This window comes from Amphiura filiformis, chromosome 1 (genome assembly GCF_039555335.1).
Source record: "Amphiura filiformis chromosome 1, Afil_fr2py, whole genome shotgun sequence".
NCBI lineage: Eukaryota > Metazoa > Echinodermata > Ophiuroidea > Amphilepidida > Amphiuridae > Amphiura > Amphiura filiformis.
The window spans coordinates 37,339,507-37,365,535 of NC_092628.1; the positions used below are offsets into that span (position 1 = coordinate 37,339,507).

The 26,029-nt window shown below is 37.4% G+C and overlaps 1 protein-coding gene across 1 annotated transcript; it reads right to left on the bottom strand.

Moving 5' to 3' along the window:
• Nucleotides 1–6,262: 6,262 nt before the first annotated feature.
• LOC140146510 (uncharacterized) lies at nucleotides 6,263–24,758 on the bottom strand. The gene is made up of 6 exons (XM_072168386.1): nucleotides 24,431–24,758; nucleotides 18,781–18,847; nucleotides 16,965–17,051; nucleotides 16,001–16,119; nucleotides 10,581–10,689; nucleotides 6,263–9,814 (listed from the first exon to the last, which is right to left on the bottom strand). The coding sequence occupies exons 1-6, from the start codon at nucleotides 24,521–24,523 to the stop codon at nucleotides 6,984–6,986; spliced, it is 3,306 nt and encodes a 1,101-aa protein (XP_072024487.1). The 5' UTR covers nucleotides 24,524–24,758; the 3' UTR covers nucleotides 6,263–6,983.
• Nucleotides 24,759–26,029: the final 1,271 nt, after the last annotated feature.

Below are 26,029 nucleotides of genomic sequence, written 5' to 3' on the forward strand. Positions count from 1 at the left end.
TGTATGACAGGGTTCGAGGTTTGAGTACGGTTTTACTGCCAAAATGGGGGAAAAATGAAGTTCATGTTATCATAACATTATACATGTTTTCTGGACTAGAATTTTGTGCTGAGTCCATTTCTGAAGTTTTTAATACACAGGGTATCACCATTTTAAAGATATGTAACAAAATCTAAGCGCATGTTGTTTTTACGAAGAATGATATGAAAATGTTAACCAATCCTGGGAGTCTACTTGGAACACAACTGTATTTTTAAAAAGTTACAGAGCATTATTACTTCAGTTAAAGTTGTTTTGAATCTATAAATATGTTAAACAAACTATAAAGACTGCTTAAACACTGTTCTCATGTATGAACATGAAATGATGTTGGTGTCACTGAGGCCCCTGTATTCCTATATATTTAGTAAACATATAGCGGTCAGGTTTGGTGTCAAGACAATAAATCTATTGATGTCTAAACTCATAAAGAAATTATGTTCTTAAAGTGTTAATGTATAACTGATTACCTTTACACAATCTTAAAATGTTTATACTGAAGCATATAGCACTTTATTCACCCCTGACATCAGAAATGGCTTGTTGATAGCGCAACTGAATATTGTGTGATCTAGCGGCACGGGCTGCATCAAATTTATTTTCTGATAAGTGGTTGATGTGATGAGCTGGTACAGAACTAAAGTTCTCTTCACCATACCACTTGACTAATACTTGTTTCAGTTTTCTCAGGATAGAACTTCTCAGATGTTCAGGTACATCAGTTGGGGAAATGACTTTAGCTGGATACCAGAAGCAACCATGCTTTGCCCATACTACATCTCCCGGTGTGAAAGATTCTTCATCATCGGTGGTCATATTATCATCAGATCATCCCTTTATAATTACATATTTGAGGGCACAACATGAAAGGCATTGACTGTTCTTCCTGGAATAACTTTTATGGGTGTGACCTTTGGGTTTAAGGGGTTGATACATCAGAAAAATGGCGTGAACCTCAAAATGGGGCAAAATCTGAGTCGTAAAAAAAATTATTTTGAAAAAAGTATACATGGCATCCTTCCACAAATCTAATCGATTGTGGAGATTGGTAGAGTGCACAATCGATCAACTTTTCAGAGCTGTACCTCCATAAGTTTTTCCGAAATAATTTTTTTTACAATTTGCCATATTTTTTTCACGCTTAGGGGTAGGGGTAACATTTTTGCAATTTTCTTCAAATTTTCTTTTTTTGAAGGAAGTTAAAATTATTATCAGTGTGTGGCAAATTGAAATATCATTAAAATGAGGGGTTAATGAGGTCTCTAGCCCTTTAGATCAAATTTTATGGCTAAACTAAGATACAAATCTCTCAAAATGACCTTTTTTTGGGCTTCGCTTTGTCACTTTCAAGTTCAACTTTATCCGGTATGGTATACAAAGTAAGCAATGAAATCAATTAAAAACAGTTTTATTTGAACAAATAAACCATCAGGTAATACAAAATAACAGAGAAAGACAACATTTATCTATATAGTAGAAAATATGAGGGATTAAAATTAATGGTGAATTTTTTTTCACCTAAAACTGGTCATTTTCAGTAAAAATGGCCATAAATCCATGTTTAACCCAAAAACGACTTAAGATACAGTATTCTAAGTTAGAAAAATTGAAAATTCAGACATTTTTACCTTAGAAATAATATATATGCTCATTTTTAGAAGTATTCTTCACACCTAAATATTTTTTTCACACATTTGGCAGTGAAACCGTACTCAAACCTCAAACCCTGTCGTATAATTTACCATAATGTGGTAAAATATTTGCAGTCATTATGTTTCAGAATCATGCTTCTTTACCTTGTACACAATTTAATCCCATTTCTTTCACACTTTCTCATAACCAATCATAAGATTCAGAATTTTCTCATTTTCTGATAGGGATGTTGCAAAAAAAAATTTTCTGCAAAAAATGTCTTTTGGAATTTGTTTTGTTTTTTTGACAAATGTTGTTGTTGTTATATACCGATATGTATGTTAAAAGATTCTGAAAACATAAAAATGATCAAATTGGATGCATTTATTCGCACAATGCACAATAATATTGGTCTTGCCATGGAATATTTTATAAAACTTCATTGTCTAACCAATATATTTGTGCATTGTACCCAATCCATACAATTTTATATCAAACTTGGTCAATTAAAGCTGCACTGGTTGTGTGTTCTATTCACTACCCATAGACATTTTGGCCTCCCTATTTCCTACATTTCCATTCTTTTACCCCTCAAAACATTACTTTTTGGCAAATCCCATAATTCTTTGCAGTTAAGACCTGAGATGTCGTCATTTGACATCATGCCATCTTGCAATGCACAGTAACGATGTTCACTAAATGATGTGTGCATCCCACATGCAATGCGCAATAACGATGTTCGCTAAACGATGTGCGCATCGGTGTGCATCGTTTACTTTAACACACAAAACTTGAGTTCATGCACTTTCCGCACCCCTTCAGATGCAAAGCGAAAAGTTTTATACCCCTTCAGATGAAAACTTCACAATGCTTAGGAAAACCCTCTTGGCGTGATGTCAAATGACGACATCTCATCAGGTCTAACTGCAATGAATTATCAGATTTACCGAAAAGGTCAAGTAGGCTAGTTATTTTAAATTTACTTGATACACCACCACCAGTTCCACTTGAGAGACGGATGTTAGGTTCACTCATAGTGGATCAAGTCAATAGATACTAGCTGCCTGTTGGGCTTGCCCACCTTCAGCACTGAGAAATGATTTGTCTGCTTGTCAACTTGGCACTTGGGTAATCAGACTTTTCAAACTTTGCCAAATTTGTTGTGTTTGTCAGGTCCACAGAACAATTTTGACATGTGATAATTAACACATTAAAGGCCCATTCAGTGATTTGCTCATCCGGACGATCGTAAAAATCAAAATTCAGATTTTGGTACCTTTGTCATTGCCATAGATGTACTAACATTGCCTGCAGTGGTTCAGCCGAAAGCCGTCGTATTTAAGACAAAATAAGACATTTTACATTAATCTGTAATTTAGATACTGCTGACAGTATCTAAATTAGCTACATGTATTTGAATGGGTCTTCAACTTTGGCAGTACTGCTTTTTTCTTTGTTTTTTGCCAAACTTGTCATTTCAAAAAATACCAAATGACAATTTGAATGACTTATCCTTCACTTTTAAGCAATTTATAAACAATTTTAATTTTTTTTACATTCAGTACTGGGATCACTGAATGGGTCTTTAAGTGCTCAATGTTAAACGACCAAAATAGCCAGTGGGTTTCTTTGACTTTACCTAGTTATTTCAGACAGAAACCCATCCTGACAGTTATTACAAATGTTATTTCAGTACTTTGAGTAAAGAGTAACAAAATTCAAACTTGATGGAAATCGTACATTGTGAATTTAAGGCATGGTACTAACGTGGTATGCTATTAAAAACTTTCATAATTCAATACCTGGTGATTTGGAACTTTGACCCCATACAATTTAGTGCCAAGTTACAAATGACTTGACAAATTACTTGTTAGTCTGAAGATAAAAGGATTCAACAAATCAACAATAGTTTGTACCAATATATATTTTATATCCTTTCTTAATAAATTTACTAATGAAAGTAAAAAGTCAGTAGTAATTTGTTACACAAGTGTTTTATTTCATTCAAGCAAATATTTACAGTTTTATAAAAGTTTATAATGGAAATAGAAAATTTGAATAATAAAAAGTTCATGCAAAATTATACAGTGCATTTTAAAATGGGAACTCTGAAATAGTATAAAACATTTAGCAAAAAAGGTGAATTGAAGCTATCCTTTTGACCAGCATATTGATATTCCTGTAAGCTTCTGTGATAAATTTAATTTGTGATAAAACCATGGATACCTGTATTGTCACAGACGTCACTTTATTGCGCATTGAGGCGATCATGGCCTCTTAAGCGCCTCCTGGACAAGATGTTTTTGTACATCATATATACATGAAAGGGTCCACAACTAAGTTCCCCCAATACTTTTTAAAATAAGTCCAAAAATATTTTACGAAATGTAAAAAGGTATGTATTGTTTTGCACATATGGACCAATTTTTAGTGTCACACATCATAAATTCATTGTGTTCAGTCACAATGGTTGATTGTGTAAGTAAAGAGGCCGTTGCAGCCGAGTCCATAGCAGTCAGGTTTTCTAACGCATGAATAGACAGTACTGGTATTTTTAAGAGTTGCCTCCTATGCACTCAGATGCAACTTTTAACACAGTTTAAAATGGTCTCTTTTTTACATAATGAACCATTGTGACTGAACGCAATAACGTGTGATCCTATAATTTGGTCCATATGTGTAAAACAAATAAGGCTACCCCATACTTTTTTACACGTTTGCATTTCGTCAAATATTTTCTGATTTATTTTAAAAAGTATTTAGGGGGGAACTGATAAGTTGTGGACCCTATATTTGTAACGCATATGTGGTAAAATCAGTTTTCCGAATTTTTTTTCAGTGCATTTTGCTTTATTCTGTGTTAAATTATGAAAAATGGAGAAAAATCATACAAATATCATGTATGCAAAAAAACTTGTCTCCTGGGCATAACTCATATTACAGCAGCTATTCATTATTATAATGTAACTATTACACTTCCAATTTGTAAAATCCTATCTACTGTAAAAGTGGACATTTTTTCTGAACATTAATTTTCATTCATTTTGTGTAGCAAAAAATGCACAAATGTTCTTTTACGTATAAGTCCATGTAAGAAAATCAGGACTTTGAAAACAAGCAAAGTATGTAGTCCAAAATCGGTACAGTGGACAAAATTACACTCATGAAAATTGCCCCTATAAATTAGAAAATTTTGCCGAGATTCGAACCACCGATCTATGGATTATGAGACCAATTCCTGTACCACTCCACCACACAGTGCAAGTCACCAAAAGTATGCATACACAATACAGTTACTGAATAAGGTCCAATATTAATAATGAATAGTGTTGCTATAAGGCGATTCAAATTCTGATATGGTCTAGGAACGGGTCAAGGGTCCACAATCTCCCAGTCACTAAATTTGGACCCAAAAGTTGCCCCTTTTTATTTTTTGACAAATTGGGCATGCAGTTAGTGTGTATACAAAGTTTCAGATCTCTGTCTCTTTTTATAAAGAAGGCACAGACTCCCATGATGAAATTTATTTAAAGGGCAACTTTTGGGTGCAAATTTAGACACTCCTACTCCAACTTTAAATGGCTGCCACAGAAAATCCGTAAGAGCTTCAGACCTCAAATTTGCAGGTTTTTAATATTTTTACGTGTACAACATATGACTAAAATATAAAGCAAATCTGAGGGGGTCCTTGATTTCATATGGAGTGACCCCCATATGGAAATTAGTTAACACAAATCAAATTTTACAAATCCCAATTTTTTTTGTTGACATCAGGACACCACTTTTGTTTAAGGGTGGTGGTGTATGGGATTAGATCAAATTGCATGGAATGCAGTGAATGAATGCGTGTACATAGTCCCTCTCCCCAAAACACGCACAAAGTTACATAACATTACCTTAGAACTGTATAGTTATCTTTTTCTTTCTCAATTTCCAAGAATGAACCATGATCTCAGAAAATCCTTTGGTTTAGTTTCATTAAAGGGGCGTTTCATGATCCATAGCCTCATATCCCACTTTTGTACACAAAAAAGTTGTGATTTTTACACCACTGGAAACCTCTGGCTACATAATGTTTGTGTGCAAATCAAAATATTTCTTGCAGATTCATTCGCAAAGCAAAAATATCATCAAATTTGTTTGTCCTTTTTAACAGAACAAAATGACAGGACTAGTGGCCTATGGAGCAATGAAATATACATATGTGATCAAGCAAAATCAGTATGAAGTCAGTCATACTCAATTTTCAAAAGAATTGAGCGATTTTAGAGTTTCAAAAACAAAGGGAAATACGTCATTTGTTTGGCTATATCTCAACATCGATATTTCCGACTTTCGAATGATTTTGCTTGATCACATCACATATATGTACATCCATCAAAGCGATGCACTTGTCGGCTGCTACATGTGTCTCATTTCACATAATAGCTAGAAATAAATAACCAGACTTATCTGAAGTGAAGATCACTTCAAATCATCCCCAAGTCACATGGTTAAAGAATGTTCTCTGAATTCCTAAACCATGTGACTTGGGATGATTTAAGTGACCTCCACTTGAGATGAGTCTGGTTATTATTCCTAGATATTAAAGGAGTATTTCGTGATCCTAGCATCCTCTTTTTATGACATTTTTCAGTACATATCCACGAAAAAAAGAATATTCCCAAAATTTCAGTTGATTCCGATTTTGCGTTTGCGAGTTATGCATGATTATGTGTATTACACTGCTCCATAGACAATACGTTGTAATTTCGTTCTGGTGCACCAGAACGAAATTCAAATTTCACGATATCTTTGCTAAACGAATTAATCTGCAAGAAATATTTTGTACATACACATTATGTAGCCAGAGGTTTCCAGTGACATAAAAATCTCAACTTTTTTTGAGAAAAGTGGGGGGATGAGGCTGTGGATCACGAAGTGCCCCTTTAAGTGAAATGAGACACATATAGCAGCCGACAAGTGCATCGTTTTGATATGGATGTACACATATGTAAAATCAGAATCAACTAACATTTTGGGAATAAACTATATTCGTGGATATCTACTCAACAAACATACCATAAAAATATCACAAAATATTCCTTTAATATCATTATGGCAGAATAATTATTTCAATACAACACTTTCACTAGTGGATCCAGAATTTGAAAAACTGTCAATTACTAGTCCTGACTGAGAGGCTAACATTGGCTGCTTGTATCAGAATTGGACCAATTCTGCATGATTTTGAAGATAAGGGATATCATACCCGATGCATGCAAACCCCTTCAGATCTGCAATTTTGTTACAAAAACTCAGTAGAAGTACTATCAAGTACATGAGAAGCAGAACATCTTGGTGCATTTCCCAGGGCCTTCACAAAGCACAAATGAACTAGACATGCTGGAATTCAAAGCTGATTTCTCACTATAAGTATCGGAAGATTTCCCACTGTTGGTATCAGATGCAGAGGACTGACCAGCAACTTTGGGGCTTGCAGATCCAACTTTGGCAGAGAAAGGTCGAATGCACTTCTTGAGATTCACATCACTCAGTTTGTTTGATTTCCTGTTCAGGTCCTGATTCATTCTTTGCCACCCTGAGTTCCTTGACTTTGGTGTAATTGGACTGTTTATATGCCGCTTCTTTACCATACATTTCTGTGATGACTGACCAGGCATGTCATCAATAACCTGTACATCTGGTTCAGTTTTGTCTAAATCTCTATTAGTTCCTTTCTTGATTGGGGTTGATGTTATCAGAGCCCTTTGTGTTTTCAACTGCATTGGAGTTCTCTTATGTGCATTTGGTGACATATTTTGCATTATTTGATGTTCAATCGTTTCTTGATGATTTGTGATCTTTGAGGTACCAGAACCTAGTTTATTGGACAACTTGCTGACACTCTTTTTAATACATCTATCACTTTTCATATCTTGTAATTTTTGCTTGTCATAATTACTTGTTTTTGCTGTAACTGGGCCACTGACATGTGACTCATCATTTCTTGGGGACCTGTTACACACAACAATTGTGGATCTCTCATGTGCATTTCGAAGTGCATCAGATGCAGTTTCTTTTACATGTTCATGATACCCTTTCTTGATTGGTGTTGATGTCACAAGAACCAGACTTTCCTTTTTCAATCGTTTGCAACTTCTAACATTTGGTGTCTCTTTTGGCATTTCTCTCTGTCCACTTTCTTGTATCGCATTCTTCAGGGTTTGGGAGATTGGAGTATTTTGAGGGTATTCACAATCTGCTTCAGACAATTTTCTTTTATTATCTTTCCATGTTGAATTACAGGCAGTATTAGATTTGTGTGCAACATTTGACTTATCAATATACAACCTAGCTGGTTGACTGAGTTGTTGACTGTCTTCATTGAGGTTACTTACTGGCAATGAATTCAAGGAATGTTGTTTCTTTTCTGTCCTGTTCACATCAAAGTTCAACACTTTCTCTATATCTATAACCCTACCCTTGGTTGATTCATTAACACTGCTATGAAATTCATAGGTATCATGATGTCCACTAACATGAGAAGACTCTGATATTGATGAGGACATAGATTGACTGTGCACATTGCTTGTATCTACTGAATTGGGTACTTGATAACGAGTTGGTGTCTTTTCTAATCTCTCATGTGCTACATCTATTGTATGATCTGCTTTGGATACAATGTATGTTTCATTTGCAATAACTGACATACTGCATCTAGATGATGTTACTTCTGTTTTCTCTTGCTCCACTTCTGCCTGTTTCTGCATCTTCTTCAATGCCTTTGCAAGAGGAGAGGATCTCATTTTATTTTGATGGATCTGGGTTGACGATGAATGCTCTCCACCTTTGAATTTTGTAACCAAATTGCCGTCAAATCTTGATTGTAATACCGTTGGAGACAATGTATTTTGATATCGTCTACCAGGACTTTTTGTTGGCGTTATTTCTAATGGAAGTGGAGACTGGAAGATTGCCAACATATCTTCAGATTTTAATCTAAGCAAACTTCTTGGAGTTTGAGATGTCCTTGGTGTACATGGGGAGGTTGATGTTTGATGAGTTCTTGATGTGAGGGGTGTTTTTGGAGTTCTTGGTTTGAATTCAGGTAGACAGTTCAGATTCTGAGCATGAACCGGACTTCGGGTCAGAAGTGACCTTTGGTTCTCTAGTGTCCTTATGGTGTGAGGCGTTCTTGGCGTCCTTGGTATGATTTTCTTTGCACAGCTCAGAAATGGACTTGGTGTATCAGATGTTCTTGAAGTCTGCGACGTTTTTGGGGAGCTTGGTTTGGTTTTTAATGAAGGACTGTTGTACTTGTATGGGCTATGATTAAACAGCTGGCAATGATGATGATCTTCTTTTGTTACATCCGACAAAGGGTCTGATGGAACATTCCCAATAACAACATGCTTTGCACCTTGCATAGGTAGCTTTAGTCCTCCTCCAACAGTTCTATTCAAATCTATTGAGCTATTGTGGCTATTAACAGGCTGTAACTCATCATCAGCATCACAGTCTGTATCACTGGATGGTGTGTCATACTCATCATCATTATTACTAACTAAGATAGTACTGTAGTCATTGAACTCTAAATTACTCTGTGTTACATCTGCTTGATTGTGTGCACATTTATTTAATGTGCGACTCCCTTGTTCATTACATTTTAAACTTTCAGGTACTGAAGTGAACACAGAAGGCAGCTTAAACACATTTCCTTCTTTTTCCATGGTTTGAGCATACCCAGATTTTGAGTATGAAGTTGCAGCAGTGTCATTTTCAGACACCTCCGTCTCTTCTTCTGGCATCATGAAGTATCTATGTAACCTTCTGACAAAGTTTTCTTTGGCTTCTAAGACTGATGTTATGCCATCAGTTCTGCTCCGCATAATGCCCTCACAATGGTCTTCCTCATTCAATGCCTCATCTTCAGCATTGCTGCTATCCCATTTATTGCATCTCTTTTTATTTGCACTTACAGTATGATCCTTTAAACCTTTCATTGGTTCTTCATCCTCAACAATATCATTGTAATCAAAATCTAAAGGTGTACAGTCGTCATTGTCAGAAGATAAACTCTCCTCATTTTCACCAACTGCTTCACTTCCACAAGAACTATTATCTTCATCATCACTTCCAGGGATGGCAGAGTCCAATATTTCTGGAGAAAAAAAGTGCAAAATACTGTTACATGAGAGAGAGAGAGAGAGAGAGTGAGGAAAGAGACTGGTTTAAATTAAGTCTATGCTTTGCATTTTTACTTATTTGACTAATTTTTATTTTTATTTTGTTCTTTCTAGCTTGGGAAATTTAATCAACTTAATGACCAATATCAAGTAGGCAGGCACCAGACAAGTTAGTCTTTTATACACAACAGTTGTTGAACAAACTCATCAGCTTTGTTCATTAATTAGACAATTGGGTATTTGCTTGACAAAACCACATGAATACATTTCTTCTGTCATGTAAGAGGACTTTTATAGATCAGTTATATTTATGATCATGTGATCAACTTTCCTGAGAAACAGGTTTCCAGTGTTTTCTTTGGACCATTGTCCATAATTGATTATGATTGCATAATAATGATAAAGCTAAAAGTCTGTCTTGTTGGAGAGACTGCAAGGCAATGCTATCATACGCAACATGTCAGTTAAATTAATTAAAAACGAGCCACAGTAGAGCAATATTGAATTGATCTAACTGGTGTATGCATAGTCTCTAAATCCAGTTGATCAGTTAGTTGATCAGCTAATTCACTGGAGCCGGCATTGAATCCTGTGGTAGATAAAACCCTGTAGAATGTATACACTTGAGCATACAGAGGTGGTTTGTCCGCACAATTATGGCGTACCCACATAAAAGCAATGATGGGGACACTGACATCATTACTAACTAAACTCAAGGTGAAAGTATATAATGCAATTTACCTTTTGGGCCACTTATTACAGGTTGGACATCTTTCTTCTCATCATATTGATATCGTATACAGCCATATCCTGTCTCATCTGCATCTCCATGGGTAAAATCCAATGAATCCTGAGTGAACAAATACAGAAATTTATACATTTATAAATAAATCCAAGTAAGGTAAATCATCCACAGTAAAGTGCTCAACCAAGTGATCAACCAAGAAGGGAGCGACAAACCTTGGAAGAAAATTCTTCAACTTGCTGGACAGATGTTATCCCATAAATTGCACAAACTCTTATATACAGGGTGTATCAAAATGATCGGTACCCATCAATTTTTGGCTCTTAGCGTAGCTAGGTGAGCCTGAGTCATTGCAGTCAGTGAGGACTGTATTTTTTGCTACATATTTTGGCCACTTGTTCTTGCTTTTTATGCTAAGGTTTCTTTTGTTTATGATATTTGGCTTTGAAATTACGTTCCAAGGTTTGCTTAGTTATTTAGCAATCGATTGCACTCCTTTAGAAGTGAATTTGGGGTGGGGAAAGTACTTATTTTGAAGTGAGAAAAGTCAAAAGTCGTCATGAGAAACAAGTCATTTCTATCGTTTTGCTTGGTTCCTGTATGCGCTAGAGATTATTTTGGTCTGAGTAATTTAAGTTGTGAGATCATGGCGGGGAATTGACGGATTGCACTATTTTTCTTTGGGAAAGTGACCTTTTATCATGAATTTTTGCGGTGATCTCACATGGATAGAAACGTGATTGGATGATTCCTTTGTCCAGATTGTTTATTGAGTTCTCGGGAGTTTTGTTACCATGGGACAACCCCGGGGGACAACACTTCAAAATATTTAGAGACCAGCGGCGTAGTAATTTAGCTAAATTAACGCTAAATAACCAGGGTTGCCAAAAAAATTCAGCCCGAATCGCAGGTCAAATAATCGAAAAAGTCGCCCAATTTTTTTTTCTTTACCCTTTGCATTCTATGGGGCAGGAAATTGTCCCGGTGAAAATCTTCAAAAGTCGCCTAATTGGGTTACCAAATCGCGGGTTTGACAACCCTGAAAACAACGTCTCGACAGCGAAGGTCACATCTGGCTATTCATTATCATTGTTTGTCTGGCACGCTTTCTACAGCGTGGGTTGGGAATTCTGAAAATCTGTAAAATTACAATTTTGCGGAATAAAGGGTGGGTTTCTAAAAAGCGTGGGAGCAATATATAATTATAAAGCGTGTGGGTAACGCTAAAAAAAAAAAAAAAATATAATAAAGTAATTTGATGATCTGTTGAAAAACATTCATATTTTCTTCATAAATCTGGAAAGAAAATGTCAAAAATTAATTTGCTGATGTTTTCAATTCATACGACGTCACCGGGAGTACGCATCGACGCACCGTGAGTTTTATGAATGAATATAATTTTCAGTCTCTACATCAGCCGCTTTGGCCCGCTCGCTCACACTAGAAGTGGAGCGATCCGAACCACAGCGGCCGTGTAGAGAGTATAGACTGACGTTTTCATGTATTCAGGATCTCACAGGTATCTCAGCCCTTTACAATTTGCCCATGTGTTTATGATAAACAATCTAAAGTCGTATCTTTTCGATGCAGTTGCAGTGATGCAGTTTTGCCAACATTTAATATGTCGCAAATGTTTCAGATGAATAAGAAAATCACGAGTGTTTGATAGATGAGGATAAATTCTGCATCAATTCGGATTCTGAAATGGATTGATGGCGCAGATAATGATAAAAATGGACCCGGAAGTGACTGTATGAAACGGCGCGCCGATGTTCAGTCTTCCGAATTTGATCAAGTAATGCTGTAAACAATCTAAAGTCGTATCTTTTCGAAAGATGTTTCAGATGAATAAGAAAATCATGAGTGTTTGATATAATAGATGAGGATAAATTCTGCATCAATTCGGATTCTGAAATGGATTGATGGCGCAGATAGTGCTAAAATGGACCCGGAAGTGACTGTATGAAACAGCGATAGCGCCGATGTTCAGTCTTCCGAATGTGATAAGTAATGCTGCAAGCTTTGGTCCGGAAGTGACTGTATGAAACAGCGATAGCGCCGATGTTCGGTCTTCCGAATTTGATAAGTAATGCTGTAAGCTTTGGTCACAAACACTGCATAAGGGTGGGGGTTCAATTTTGATAAAAAAGGTGTCTGTCTAAAAAGTGTGGGGAAATATAAATGGTGGGGATTTGACCCCTGACAAGCGTTCGAAATTTGTAGTTGCTACAACTCAACTGATCATCACTATTTAATTCACTATCTGTTTCTTTGTCTGTGTCTGCCTCTTTACTCAGAGACTATTGTAGTAGCTAGCTCGTTCACGTAGTGATTCCGTTGTCCCACTGGCCTACAAAACTTAGATTCATAGATTGCATGGCGATCGGAGTGTTATCGTCAGAGCACCTCAGACTAGCATAGTAGTAGGGGAAGCATGTTCCTCAAACTTGGTGGGTGGATGCATCTTTAGTACACCATGTCACATACAATATTTTCTCAATTCAATTTTATCCTTTCTGGGTATGACTTCGATTTTGTTACCGTAAAATTTGTGTCAATTCCCGATATCACATGTTAGTACCGTACACTATAAATGCACCAGATTTTGTAGGCTCCAATTGCTGATTACATAAATGAGAACAGCTGGTAACCAGCGGCACTGTGCAGTACCGGTCTGTTATTCAATTGCGTTGTGTGTGGGTTACGTGTATTTTATGTGTAAAATGCGGTGATCCACCCAAAAAACAAAATCATCGTATAGATCCCTGGTACTAGGTGCATCTTGCCCCCAGCATAAGTTTGTATTGGTTAGCGGGTCAAGGTCACCTGAGGTCATCCAGGGGTCATCTGAGGTCAAATTTGCAAAAACTTTTGTAGGGTAATGAAACTGGTTACAGTCAACATTTGGAGTCAAATTTTGGGAAGGTCATCCGGGGTCACCCAGGGGTCATCTGGGGGCAAATTAAAAAAAACTCGTATGGGCATGAAACTTGGTGGGTACAGTTAACATTTAAAGTCACATTTTGGGAAGATACTAAAAATTGTCGTATGGGCATGAAACTAGGTGGGTACAGTCAACCGTTGGAGTCAAATTTTGGGAAGGTCATCCGGGGTCACCTAGGGGTGATCTGAGGTCAAATTACTAAAAACTGTCGCATGGGCATGAAACTTGGTTGGTACTGTCAACATTTGGAGTCAAATTTTGGGAAGGTCATTTTGGGGTCATCTGAGGTCAAATTACTAAAAACTGTCGTATGGTCATGAAACTTGGTGGGTACAGTCAACATTTGGAATCAAAATTTTGGGAAGGTCATTTTGGGGTCACCCAGGGGTCATCTGAGGTCATATTACTAAAAAACTGTTGTATGAACATGAAACTGGATACAGTCAACATTTGGAGCCAAATTTTGTGGGGTCGCATGTTCCTCGAACTTGGTGGGTGCATCTTGACCCCAGGCAGAACAAGTTTGTATTGGTTAGTGGGTCAAGGACACCTGAGGTCATCCAGGGTCATCTGAGGTCAAATTAGCAAAAACTGCCATATGGTATTTTGGGGTCATCCAGGGGTCATCTGAGGTCAAATTACTAAAAACTGTCGTATGTGCATGAAACTTGGTGCGTACAGTCAACATTTAGAGTCAAATTTTGGAAGCTCATTTCGGATCCGGGGGTCAGCCAGGGGTCACCTGAGGTCAAATTACTAAAAACTGTCGTATGGGCATGAAACTTGGTGGGTACAGTCAACATTTGAAGTCAAATTTTGGAAGGTCATTTTGGGGTCATCTGAGGTCACCATTTAGAGCCAAATTTTTGGGAGGTCATTTTGGGGTCGTCTGAGGTCAATTTAGATGAATTCTAATAGTTGCCAAGTTACTAAAAATACTAAAAAAGGGATTTTAAAATTTTGCAGAACAAATTATTCTTGCTGGTTCAGTAGTAATTTGCACAATAATGAATTATTTTCAGATTTTGCAACTAATAGTAATGCGACTAAAAATAATAATGCGGCGGAGGAAGATTGACCCCAGATCGAGTTTCAAGGACCGTATTGAATATTTGTGGGGAATTTTTTAAACCTTCAGGCCGACCTACCCAACCTTTCCATACAGCTACCAACCTGTTGCGCATTCGACTCCAAGAACAATTGCTTTCCCACAAAAAAAGCGTAGAGCCACAGCGCCATTGGTGCTCTTGTTATGTTTACTGAAAAGCCTGCCATTTAAAAATGCAACATTGGATACTCTTGAAATGTCTAGAATGTAGAGTTTATGACTTGTTATACAATTACGTTAAAAAGTATCTGCATGTTATGTTGAATGATGATGTGTGAGACTCATCCATCATCAATGCAAACTGATGGGTACCAATCATTTTGATACAGCTTGTATAATTTTATTATTGTTGCATGACCAATGTGAAACAAATTATAACTTCACACAACAAATCAATTTTGCGCAAAGCAGAACCCAAGGAACCATATGGAAAAACTTGCAACTGTAAAGTGAAACTTGACTGTCCCCTACAAGGCAACTGTTTAGCTGCCAGTATAGTTTACCAAGCGACTGTTACTCGCCTTGACAATTCCCATAGGGAAACATATATCGGACTAACTGCTAGTTTTAATAACCACAGGAGCGATTTCAAAAATAGCGACAAAAGGCATTCAACAACATTGAGTGAGTACATTTGAAAATGAAAGGATAAGAAAATACCTTATTCAACTGAATGGAAATTAATTAGTCGGGCTCAGGCCTATTCAACCACCAACAAACTATATACAGACTTTGTCTAGAGGAAAAATACTTCATTATATTTAAGCCTCATCTCTCTTCACTGAACAAAAGGAATGAACTAATAAACACTTGTAGACACAGGAAGAAGCATCTCTTGATCAACTACAACTGAGCAATATGCCAACAAGTATTGACTGCCATCATGTACTTGAATTGCCTGCTTATATAATGTTATGTAACCATTTTGACTGTAAATTTATGCCAATTGAACTGTCTAAATATCTAGCACTAGTTCCACACGCTTTGCGCTTGGTCACGCGCTTCGCGCTCGCTGTGGCCGCCACTATGCGGAAATCGGGGCATCATAATCAGTTCCAGTGAAAAGCATATTCTGATGAGTGCAGGCAGGCTTTGGCTGGTCTGCATGAAACAATGATGTAAACAATGCTTTAATAAACCACCAAGTCTGTTTTAAATGTAAATACATTTATACACGGTTCATCAATTCAAGTTCATCAATGCATTTTTGTTGAGGAGTGACATACAAATGACAGCTAACACTCTTGTCTAATATGCTCATGTTTTTATTTGGTGCATATCACTGTACACGTATGCTTGTTGTTACTGTTTAACTCATTATGTTAATCTTATTATATGTAGACTTAATTGGACTTGTTATTTACCAGAGCTGGGTAATGATGAGACTGTTGACACATATCCTTGGAAACAATACTCTCCTCTGGTTCCATGCTATCAATTGCTGAATCACTGCTTTCATGCTTAGGCTTACTAGGGGCTGCATCTGTGTGAGAATGAAACCAATATAGGTGGAAATAAATCCGTTAAGAATTCTATTAGCTCATCAATTGAAGAGCTTTGTTTCAAAACCCCTTACATCCACTTGAGCAATTTTGAGAAAACATCAAAAAATCATCAAAAAAATTACTGATATAAGGGGGTTTGCAACAAAAGCAGTTTTTGGTGGGATGCTTGGGTAGGATGAGCATCCTACCAAAAACTTCTTTTGTTGCAAACCCCCTTATATCAGTGAGTTTTTTGATGATTTTTTGATGTTTTCTCAATATTGCTCAAGTGGATGTAAGGGGTTTTGAAACAAAGCTCTTCAATTGTCCATCAAGTTATTCAAAGTTGTACACTATGATTGTCCAAATGCATCACACGGCTACATCATGCGTGTATTTTGGGGAGGGCTTTGGTGGCGCCCAGCCCCCGGAGTAAATGCAGGGGGCAGCCAAAGCGAAGGCGGCGGAAGAAGGGCGGCAAAAAGAGGGACGGCGGAAGAAGAAGGGGCGGCAAAAAGAATTAGTAAAGAAGAAAGGGCGGAAATAATTAATAACTTTCAGAATCATTAATGGAAAACATGTAGATTCATTTCCATTGCCCTAAAGTGTGAATTTGGCCAGTCTATCATGGGATATCACCTTGCATTGGCTGAAATGAACAAAATCTTGATGATATATCGTGTGGTGCAATGTATTATGTTAAATTTCATATTTGGGCATTAATTTTTTGTGATTTTGTGTCACATGTTGTGACATATTTCTAGGCTTTGTACCAAAGTTACATAGTTAATGTTGTTTGACTCCCATAAAGACATTATACATGTATCTAAATCAACCAGCTTACCCTTAGTCAATCTATTATTCCTTTTCCTCAAATTGGATGCAAAGACGGTACGTCCAATGTGTTTACTTGGTAACTTCTGAATGAATCCTGCAAAAAAGTAAGTGACTTTGTTAAATCTCAAATTAATATTTAAATGTCTTTTTTTCAGTGAACAAAATTGAAGAGGGCTTTTTCAAAACTTGTTCTGTTCAATGGCAAATATACAAAGCTGGGAGCAGCACCTGAGTGAACTGCAATTTGTATATCGCTTTTGGGAATTAACACAGCCTTTTGACATGTACAGTAACTGAAACTGAAACCTTTCACAAACTGAACATACATGTAGTATATATTGTCTTTGGTGTTTTAAATTTGATCCTCACTTTGCTGATAGTTGCTTGGTATCATACATATTGTATATTCACCATATTGGCACATACAAAGCTGGGAGCAGCACCTGAGTGAACTGCAATTGCTTTTGGGAATTAACACGGCCTTATTTTAGTTAGCCTTTTGACGTGTACAGTAACTGAAACTGAAACCTTTCACAAGCTGAACATAGTATATTGTCTTTGGTGGTTTAAATTTGATCCTCACTTTGCTGATAGTTGCTTGGTATCATACATATATATTTGTATATTCACCATATTGGCACATACAAAGCTGGGAGCAGTACCTAAGTTAGGCACCGGAGTTTCGTGCGATCACGCAAAAAAAATCACGATTTTGGGGGTCCATCGCGATTTTGGTGGTCCATCGTGAATTTTGAGAATTTTGCCAAACACACTACTTTTCAATGTAAATTCACCAATAAGCAAACACAAACTGATAATAAATAGTTTTCATGCAAACATTGACGAAAAAATAATGACTCACCAAGCTTCCAGAAGTTGTAAAATATAATCCGAATAGTTTATAAACATGGTAAGTAATACTTGAACATGTTGACTAGAACTCTGGGGATTCGGTGAATTAATGATGTAATTAATAAACTATCGGCCTACTTCCTGCATCCACTTCCTGAGATGTGATATTTCCGTCAGTTTTACTCTTTCTTGGCTCAGGGATAAGAGTGGGAAACCCGTCACGTCATATGAGGATGGGTTTCCCACTCTTCTTGCGGTGAAGGGCATGCTAGAGATTTCCCGTCTTGCTGGTATTAAAAAGTTTTCAGAATAAAATTATATACACGGAGGGGGGGTTATAATTTCCAGTGTAGCAAAGGCTCAAATATTTGATTCGGACCACGAAGAGGGAAATAACAAGTGATAATTATCTGCTTTGTGATGTTTTTCAGCAGAGAAAAAAGGTAAGAAATAGAAGTCTAATTTGGAAGCTTATACTAGCATTGTTTTTGCAATGGTTTTCCGTGTTCCTGGTTGAGTGGTTGACTAGCAGCAGGGTAAATACTGGAAAACGCATTTTCGCGCTTTTTGACTTGAATTTTCGCGCATTTTCGCGCTTTATAAAAAACCGGCCGTGCATTTTGTCATTTTAAATCGCGCGAAACTCCGGTGCCTAACCTAAGTGAACTGCAATTTGTATATTGCTTTTGGGAATTAACACAGCTTTATTTTCATGCCTTTTGACGTGTACAGTAACTGAAACTGAAACCTTTCACAAGCTGAGCATAGTATTGTTCTTGATGGTTTAAATTTGATCTTCACTTGGTTGATAGTTGCTTGGTATCATTCATTTCACAAAAGTAATGGGCTCTAGAAATACATGTAGTAAAATATTGACCTGGCACTTTTATTGGTGGACATTTAATTTGCTAGGGCTCACTGCACTCAACCAAGAGAGTATAACATATGATTAGACCATTCTTTATTCTCACCTTTGTTATGGATGATCTTCATATTCACCATATCAATCACAGCATCATCTTCATGTGGATGGTTATACTATGGACAAGAAAATATAGCAAAATCTCTGTCAAAAAAGGACTACGGATCTTAAAAACTTTTTATATACTGTACGTCAAGGTTCTGTCGGACAGTCAGAGTGTCCTCTCTTCTGATGTCTTTTGCGACAGATTTACTAGCTGGGATTCGCTGATCAATTCATCATCAACTGCATCGATTATTCAATTTGCCCTGCATATACAATGGATAATTCAGCTGAACTACTGTTCACAATTACAATGTATGGTTTCTGCAAACAAGAATAATGATGACCTTGTGTCTTCCTTCCAAAGTGCTTGACAAAACAGAAGATAAATTTATAATCAGCGAGCACAACTATTGGCTCTAGTGGCTACTCACCAAGCCATGCCACAGCACATATTATGTAAACATGTACGGGACCATGTTTGTAAGAGTGACTCCCCCAAAGATAAAAGCTGAATATGGTCATGTTGTGAATTGGTATATCAAATAAGGTGGAATAGTTACAAATATTTATATTTTTCGTATTCAGACATGAATTTAAGTTGAAAGTCTTAACCTACAATGACATTGTCAATGTATTGCATGAAGTAAAGGTAGCAAGTAATCCTGCCTTTTCTATGTCAAATATATAGGCATTAAAGGCTTACGGGCGTACTACACCCATATATTGGTTTGATTGGTCTAAATAAATATTTTTCATTTATAGCTAGGCGATATATGCACGGATCATGTGAAATAAAAAAAATATGAAAAAAAGAAGAAAAAAGTGCTTTTAAACAATTGTAGTAAGTCATTTTAGCCCTATATATATTTTGTTTACTGTATCCTAGTTACTCAGATGCGTGTTTCATAACAAACCATGATTTATTCTATTCAGCATGTTCAAGTAGGGTACATGAATAGAATACATTAAATCCTTTGTTATACTCTCTATAGAAAATCTAGTGGTGCATGCAAAATATATAAACACTTACACAATGGATGTATAGTCATTAGTCAATAATATTATAATGTGTTGTTAGGAGAAGAAAAGGCTATTAGGTCACCGTATGTCAGGTTATAGGTCAATTGGTTCAGGTCAAATTTAAGCATCAATTTTGAATACACATGTGAGAGTTTGTGATATCATAATGAGGAATAATTTTGATATTCTGTCTTTAACTGGATATATATCGAGAAGTGCAAGGTGGATATACTAATATACCTTGGGATGTAAATGGTGAGTACAATTTAGAATGCCTAGTTGCGATGGATTTCACAAATAAATATAAAATAGCTACCAAAATCACAAACGTTAAGCTTACGGAAAACTACCCAATATGGTGGTATAGGTGACAAGAAATACAATTTTTTTCAACATTGCTGTAGTATGGTTGTGGTAACCTGTTACCTGTGGCTTAATTAAGTTTCAGTGAAATAATGTCGCAAGTTAAAAATACAAAATATAGCTCAACATTGAAAATAGAAGCATTTTAACCAGTTCCTTTTTTGATAGTTGTGGAGCACCAAGTTCATGAAGTCATAAAAGAAATCAGGAACCACTTATTCCCATTTTACATATCAACTTTATTTCCCTAACGTGTTAGCAACACATATCCAAAATTTTAACGAAATCCGTTGATAGTAAGCTTTCCAAAATGAAGTGAATTTAAATCATCAGTGATGTACCACCTTTTGGCTTCTACTTTTAAAAGCATGTAAGCTACGTTGATACCGATGCCACCAATAAAAGCGAGAAGATTTGCCCTTCATTTTGCATACCACTTTGTCCATTTTTTTTTGTAATTTCTTCACAAAATGCAAAAAAATGAAAAAAAAAATCAATGGGTGTAGTACCCCCTTAATGTACGATTTCCTTCAAATTTTAAATTTGTCATAATATACTCAAAATGCTGAAATAATACTAATAATAATTATCAGGAATGGTTTCTGTTAATTTTGAGCTGAAATAACGAGGTAAAGTGAAAGAAACACGGCTTGTTATTTTGGCCGTTTAACACGCACTTCTATGGGAGGACATAAAGTCATAATTCTTTGAAAATGACTTTATGTCGAACTTTGCTCTGTTTACCTACAAACACAAGAAATTTGGCTGATTCCATTTCGGTGCAAGTTGTGACATGTGTAAACATTATGCCAAAAAATCAGGTTTAAAAAAAATTAACCAAATTCATATTATAAGATCGTACATTATGACTTTAACAGCTGAAATCTTGGAGATAACGCTGATGAAACTTTGGCCAGGCGCAAGTGACCTGGTGAAGGGGGTCGCCGTAGATAGCTGGTCGGTGTAGTGTAGCCGACAATCGGGCGTTACCCTGATCGGAACCGACTGTAACGAGGTCTTTTATCATGGACCATCCCAATCGATTGCAATATTTAAAAAATCCCATAGGAAAATGGTCACAAAACGGCTTGTGCCCCAATCAGACCCGTGCCCCCCATAATGCTCGGTTCCCCCAATGTATGCCACTGTTCACGCATACTAACGCATTGGCTTGCTAATTGTGCTAATATTAAATTCACAATTTATAATGTTCTTGTTTTCTTACATACATGTAGATGCATTTACTACACCCCTGGCCAATTTTGTGCCTATTTTTGCATTTTTCTCAAAAATTATAGCACATTGGTGTCGCAGGTAAGATATGTATAATAGGGGCAAGGACTACAACTACATGTACTGCACTGACAATTCAGCAACTCAAAAGCAAGTTAGCTATTGATTTATTGATCAAATATTGGTTTTCCCTCATTTTTGACTGTAACTCCACAACTGTCATGACTGTTGTCTGTGCTGAAATAAAATTTTGCACTATCTTCAGCAGATTTGTGCTTCACAATTTTGTGTATGGTGGTGTATCTGTATGTATAATGTGTGGGTGTGTGCGTGCGGAGTGTAGGGCGCCGCGTGGGATGTATAATGGGGTAGGGGCGGAGGGGGTTTGTAGGACTATAAAAATAAGATCACATTTAAATCGGAGAGTAGGGGGCCTATTTCATTTGGACATATATACAGTGTATGGAACCCCGGAGGGGGGGGCACATGAAAAAAATTTTGGAGGGTATGCTCCCGAATTTTGAGGTGGTGGGTCTTTGGGAGCTGACGGCGTACTGGTAAAGGGGTCTTTCGGAGCTGCGAACCGGCTGTGAACAAGTAAAATGGGGTCTTTTGAGCTGCGAAAAGTCAAAATCAAGGGTCTTTCTTGGCTTTTTGGTTAAAAAATCGCCTGAAAAAACAAGAAATATGAGGAATGAGCAATTTTGGGTCTTTTAGAGCTGAAATTATCAAAATCAAGGGTCTTTTCGGAGCTTTATTTTGGTCAAATATAGGGGCCTTTCGGAGCTGCGCACCCAAAACGGGGGGTCTTTCTGGGGGAGCATACCCGTATGGTCATTTGTGTTGAGTGCCCCCCAGGTATGGAACCCACAGAATTAGAGAAGGAGAACCAGGACTCCCTATAGGCCTACCGCCACATACAATAGCGCCGTCAACTATGGGGAGAAAATTGGGGTTATTCGGGTCCTTGCCGACGGTCCGCAGAGACGAACAAAAACAATTAGCTGCATCTAAGGCCGGGGTGAAAATAAGAAATGATGAACCAGGGGCTCCTTTTTACACAAAATGGCCCCTGGTACCGTACACTTCATTCAACATGGAACCAGAGGCCACTTCTAATCAACAAGGGGCCAATATTTGTTCAGGATAAGTTCATCATGCATTAATGTAGGTATCCCAGGCAAACCTTAGTTAACACATTTGCTAGTCAGCGAAATTCGCCGAGACCGGGGCCCAAACACAATGCATATTTACATAGAAATTTGAATTTTTTTCGAGAACAGGTCGGTGAAGGAAACCTACATGTTTTCTATACTTCACTTGACCCCAATATGATTTTTTATGGTGATAATCAAGTCGCACATGGAATTTTAGAATTAAAAAAAGCTGCTATCGCCATGAGACTAAGATCTAGAAACACCCCTAAATGCCGTTTTGGGGAATTTTGCTAGCAGAATCTTTTTGATGAAAGTCCATCTTTGACAAGATGTAACTTTGTTACGGAAAGTGCTATGACAAAAATGTTTTCAGTTTTGGCTTTCTTTACTCAAGGGCTTTAATTTAATATGTAAAATGATGCAGTTTGATGGCAAATTTGAATTCACCTAGCATACCTAATTAATGGCTATAGAATTGAATTTTTCGGTGTAGCGACCAGGGGCCAGTTTCTGAATATACCCTGTGTGGGCAAGTCTTGCCCTGAACGTACTCCATATGTTCGGATACATTGCATGAGAGCCTGCCAATTTAAGCTTCCTATAATATCAATTGCACATAACATACGAAGTCACAAACTTACAAACTTCAATATGCACTTCAAATACAGCAGACCAGCTGTTAATTATTACCGATCCTGTAGAATAACTTACATAATCGTCCATTTCATGGAATCCCGTTGCTCAGAATTGCCCATTTCATTTTTATCTGTCAAATGCGCTGGGATGTGCTCCATTTTAAATCACAGGTGGGAAACTGACTTTATACCACTCGCAGAAAATGACGTCATCGTTGACGTATGCAAAATTTCCGACGGGCGTCATATAACCCGTATTGTGATTGGTTGCAAAAGCCATTCTTTGAAATCGTAAGCCAATCAATGAACGCGACGGCCTTTTACGGTATTAATTAATGTGACTCGCCAGTAAAGTATGTCTAACCTTATTGGTTTACAAAACTACTTTGATAATTGCTAAGCCAGTCAGCGTGCTTGATGCAACAACCTCGTAGAGGTTTTCGAGAGGCGAATTCACGTGGTGATCCAGCGATCGAGTATAAATTCAGCTTGACAACTGCTCTCGCGCGAGATCGCAGGCGCAATAACAATACATGGACACAATCACTGTCATTTACACAATGGAATAATGAATTATTTATGACATGCATTGGCTGGTTTTTACGATCGAGGTAAGGTTTTTGGCCTGTCCCTGCGTGAATATCCTTAGTTTTCAGCATCAAAGATACGATCGATACTTGCGATGACCAGTTATTTGCGGACACTTTGACAACAGGTAACTTTTATAGGTCATAGGGTAGAAACTTTAGTTGTACAATTTGTACGAAATATACATTTTGTTACAGGCCTAAAATGTTTACAAAAATATATTGGTCCATACGTTGTGCTTGTATTCAGTTGTTCGACATATAGTTTCTGAAGATAAGTGTCCCTAACCAAGACGCTTCAGATGAGATGCAGACAAGGGTGAAAATAAGTGGGAGACGTGAGCCTTTTAGCCCCCAGTACTCGCGTGCAGGTCGCAACAAAGGCGTCTAAGCTCAAATGGGCCCATCAATCATCCATGACGTCGCGCGTGCATGACAACAAGGACGGTGAACAACAAATGCCTCGAGCGCATTCCGAGGGAAACCAAATACCCCAGTTTTTGCTCCATACCTGTATCAAGAAAGAACGAAAGAAAGAAAGAAAGATGACGGTCAAGTCCTGGTTCTCTGGGTTTAATTCTGCAATTCTGTGATGGAACCAGACATACTTGCTGGCAACCAACATGACCAATACTATAATAATTTTTATATAAGCTTACCTTCCTCAATATTGCGTCCCAGTTGGAACGCCATTTTTTCGTATACTGCTTCTTTCTTTTCACGTAATCGTCACTCAACGACATGGGATCCATTTTTCTTTGATGAAAGGAAGTGAGCAAATCTCAACTTCTTATAATGGGATTATGCGAAGGCAATAAATCTGACACAATGCATGTGAATGTGTCACGCGAACATGTCGACGATCTGTTTATTTTGAAGCTTCAAAGCACGCGCGAGCGTTACCACACCAACTCGACCTAGTGCAATATCAACCCTCGTCCCTTTTCCCAAAACCCGCATTGGCGGCTCAGGTGGGGGGGAGTCATGGGGGCTCCCCATAGTAGCTCATAGTACAGGGATTTATACGTTGATTTTTCTTTCTTTGGTGTCAAATTGAGAAAAAAATTCTAGACATTGGTGTACTATGAGGCTTCCCTACTTCCCGAGTCAAAATAAGTAATTTAAAAAACTTCAACTTTGAACACACTTAGCCTGCCCACGGCCTAGGCCTATTATGCCAAATTTTCAGACACAGCCCTAGTAGCCTAGTACTAGGCCTAGTACTAGTATAAGTACTATGTCAATTTTGAGTCCTATAAAATAATAAAAGGGGGATAAAAAAAATCCAGTGCATTGGAGCTGTGCAGTAATGGTGTGCCAAACATATCAAAACGTTAGGGTACCCTAAGCATCATTACTCATTTTCTTATTTCATTCCATTAACAACCGTCCACTGACATCAACAAAAATCAGACTTTTTCTCAAAACATTTGTATTACTAAAATCACAACTTTGAAATTATTAGTCATATGTCACAGTCGTTACACCAAAATAAACATGAGAATGTCCTGCAATTTATGATCGCATCGGAAATAATGTAGATGATATTGTTTACTCGGCAATAATTTTTATTCACCTCCACCTATGTATTAAAAATGCTTCGTTCTCTGCCTGAGATCCGCGTTTTTCGGCTTTTCTACGTATTTTGACCAGTCATCTCAAAGCGTTACAACAACATGGGACCATTGTATACCTGGTCGAGGTATCCAATTGAAGCTTGGGATGTTTCCAAGCTTATCATCTAAGAAAGAATTTGATTTGTCAAGTATCTCACTCGCCGGATCGCATACAGCGAAAAATCTGAAAAAAATTGGTGCAAGCAAAAACCCCAAATCACCTCTGTTTGAACTAGGTATATTGGTCTGTACACAGTCCGTGCATAGTCCGTGCAGTGAGCCAATTGCTATGTTGAGGTTTCACCAAAGGTTAAAGATGGTAATCTGAGACTGCATTGAACTACACACAGAGATCGCGTTTGACCTTGTGATCCCTATAAGCAGTGTTGGAAAGAAGTAATAAGTCGCAGTTTGAAATGGGTCTCTCATAGCTAAAACGCCCGGGGGTGCCACTCACATAATTGGTCTGTACGCATGCGTGACCAAAAAACAAGGAAAACAGGGTGTTTTTTTTTTTAGGCAAGGCGAGTTACGCGAGTGACGCATTTAGGGTCTAAAAACACTGATTTTCAAGAATAAGGGTAGTTTTCTGAAACTGAACAACTTGTTTAGGGTACCTTTTCAAATTTTTGGTAAATTACG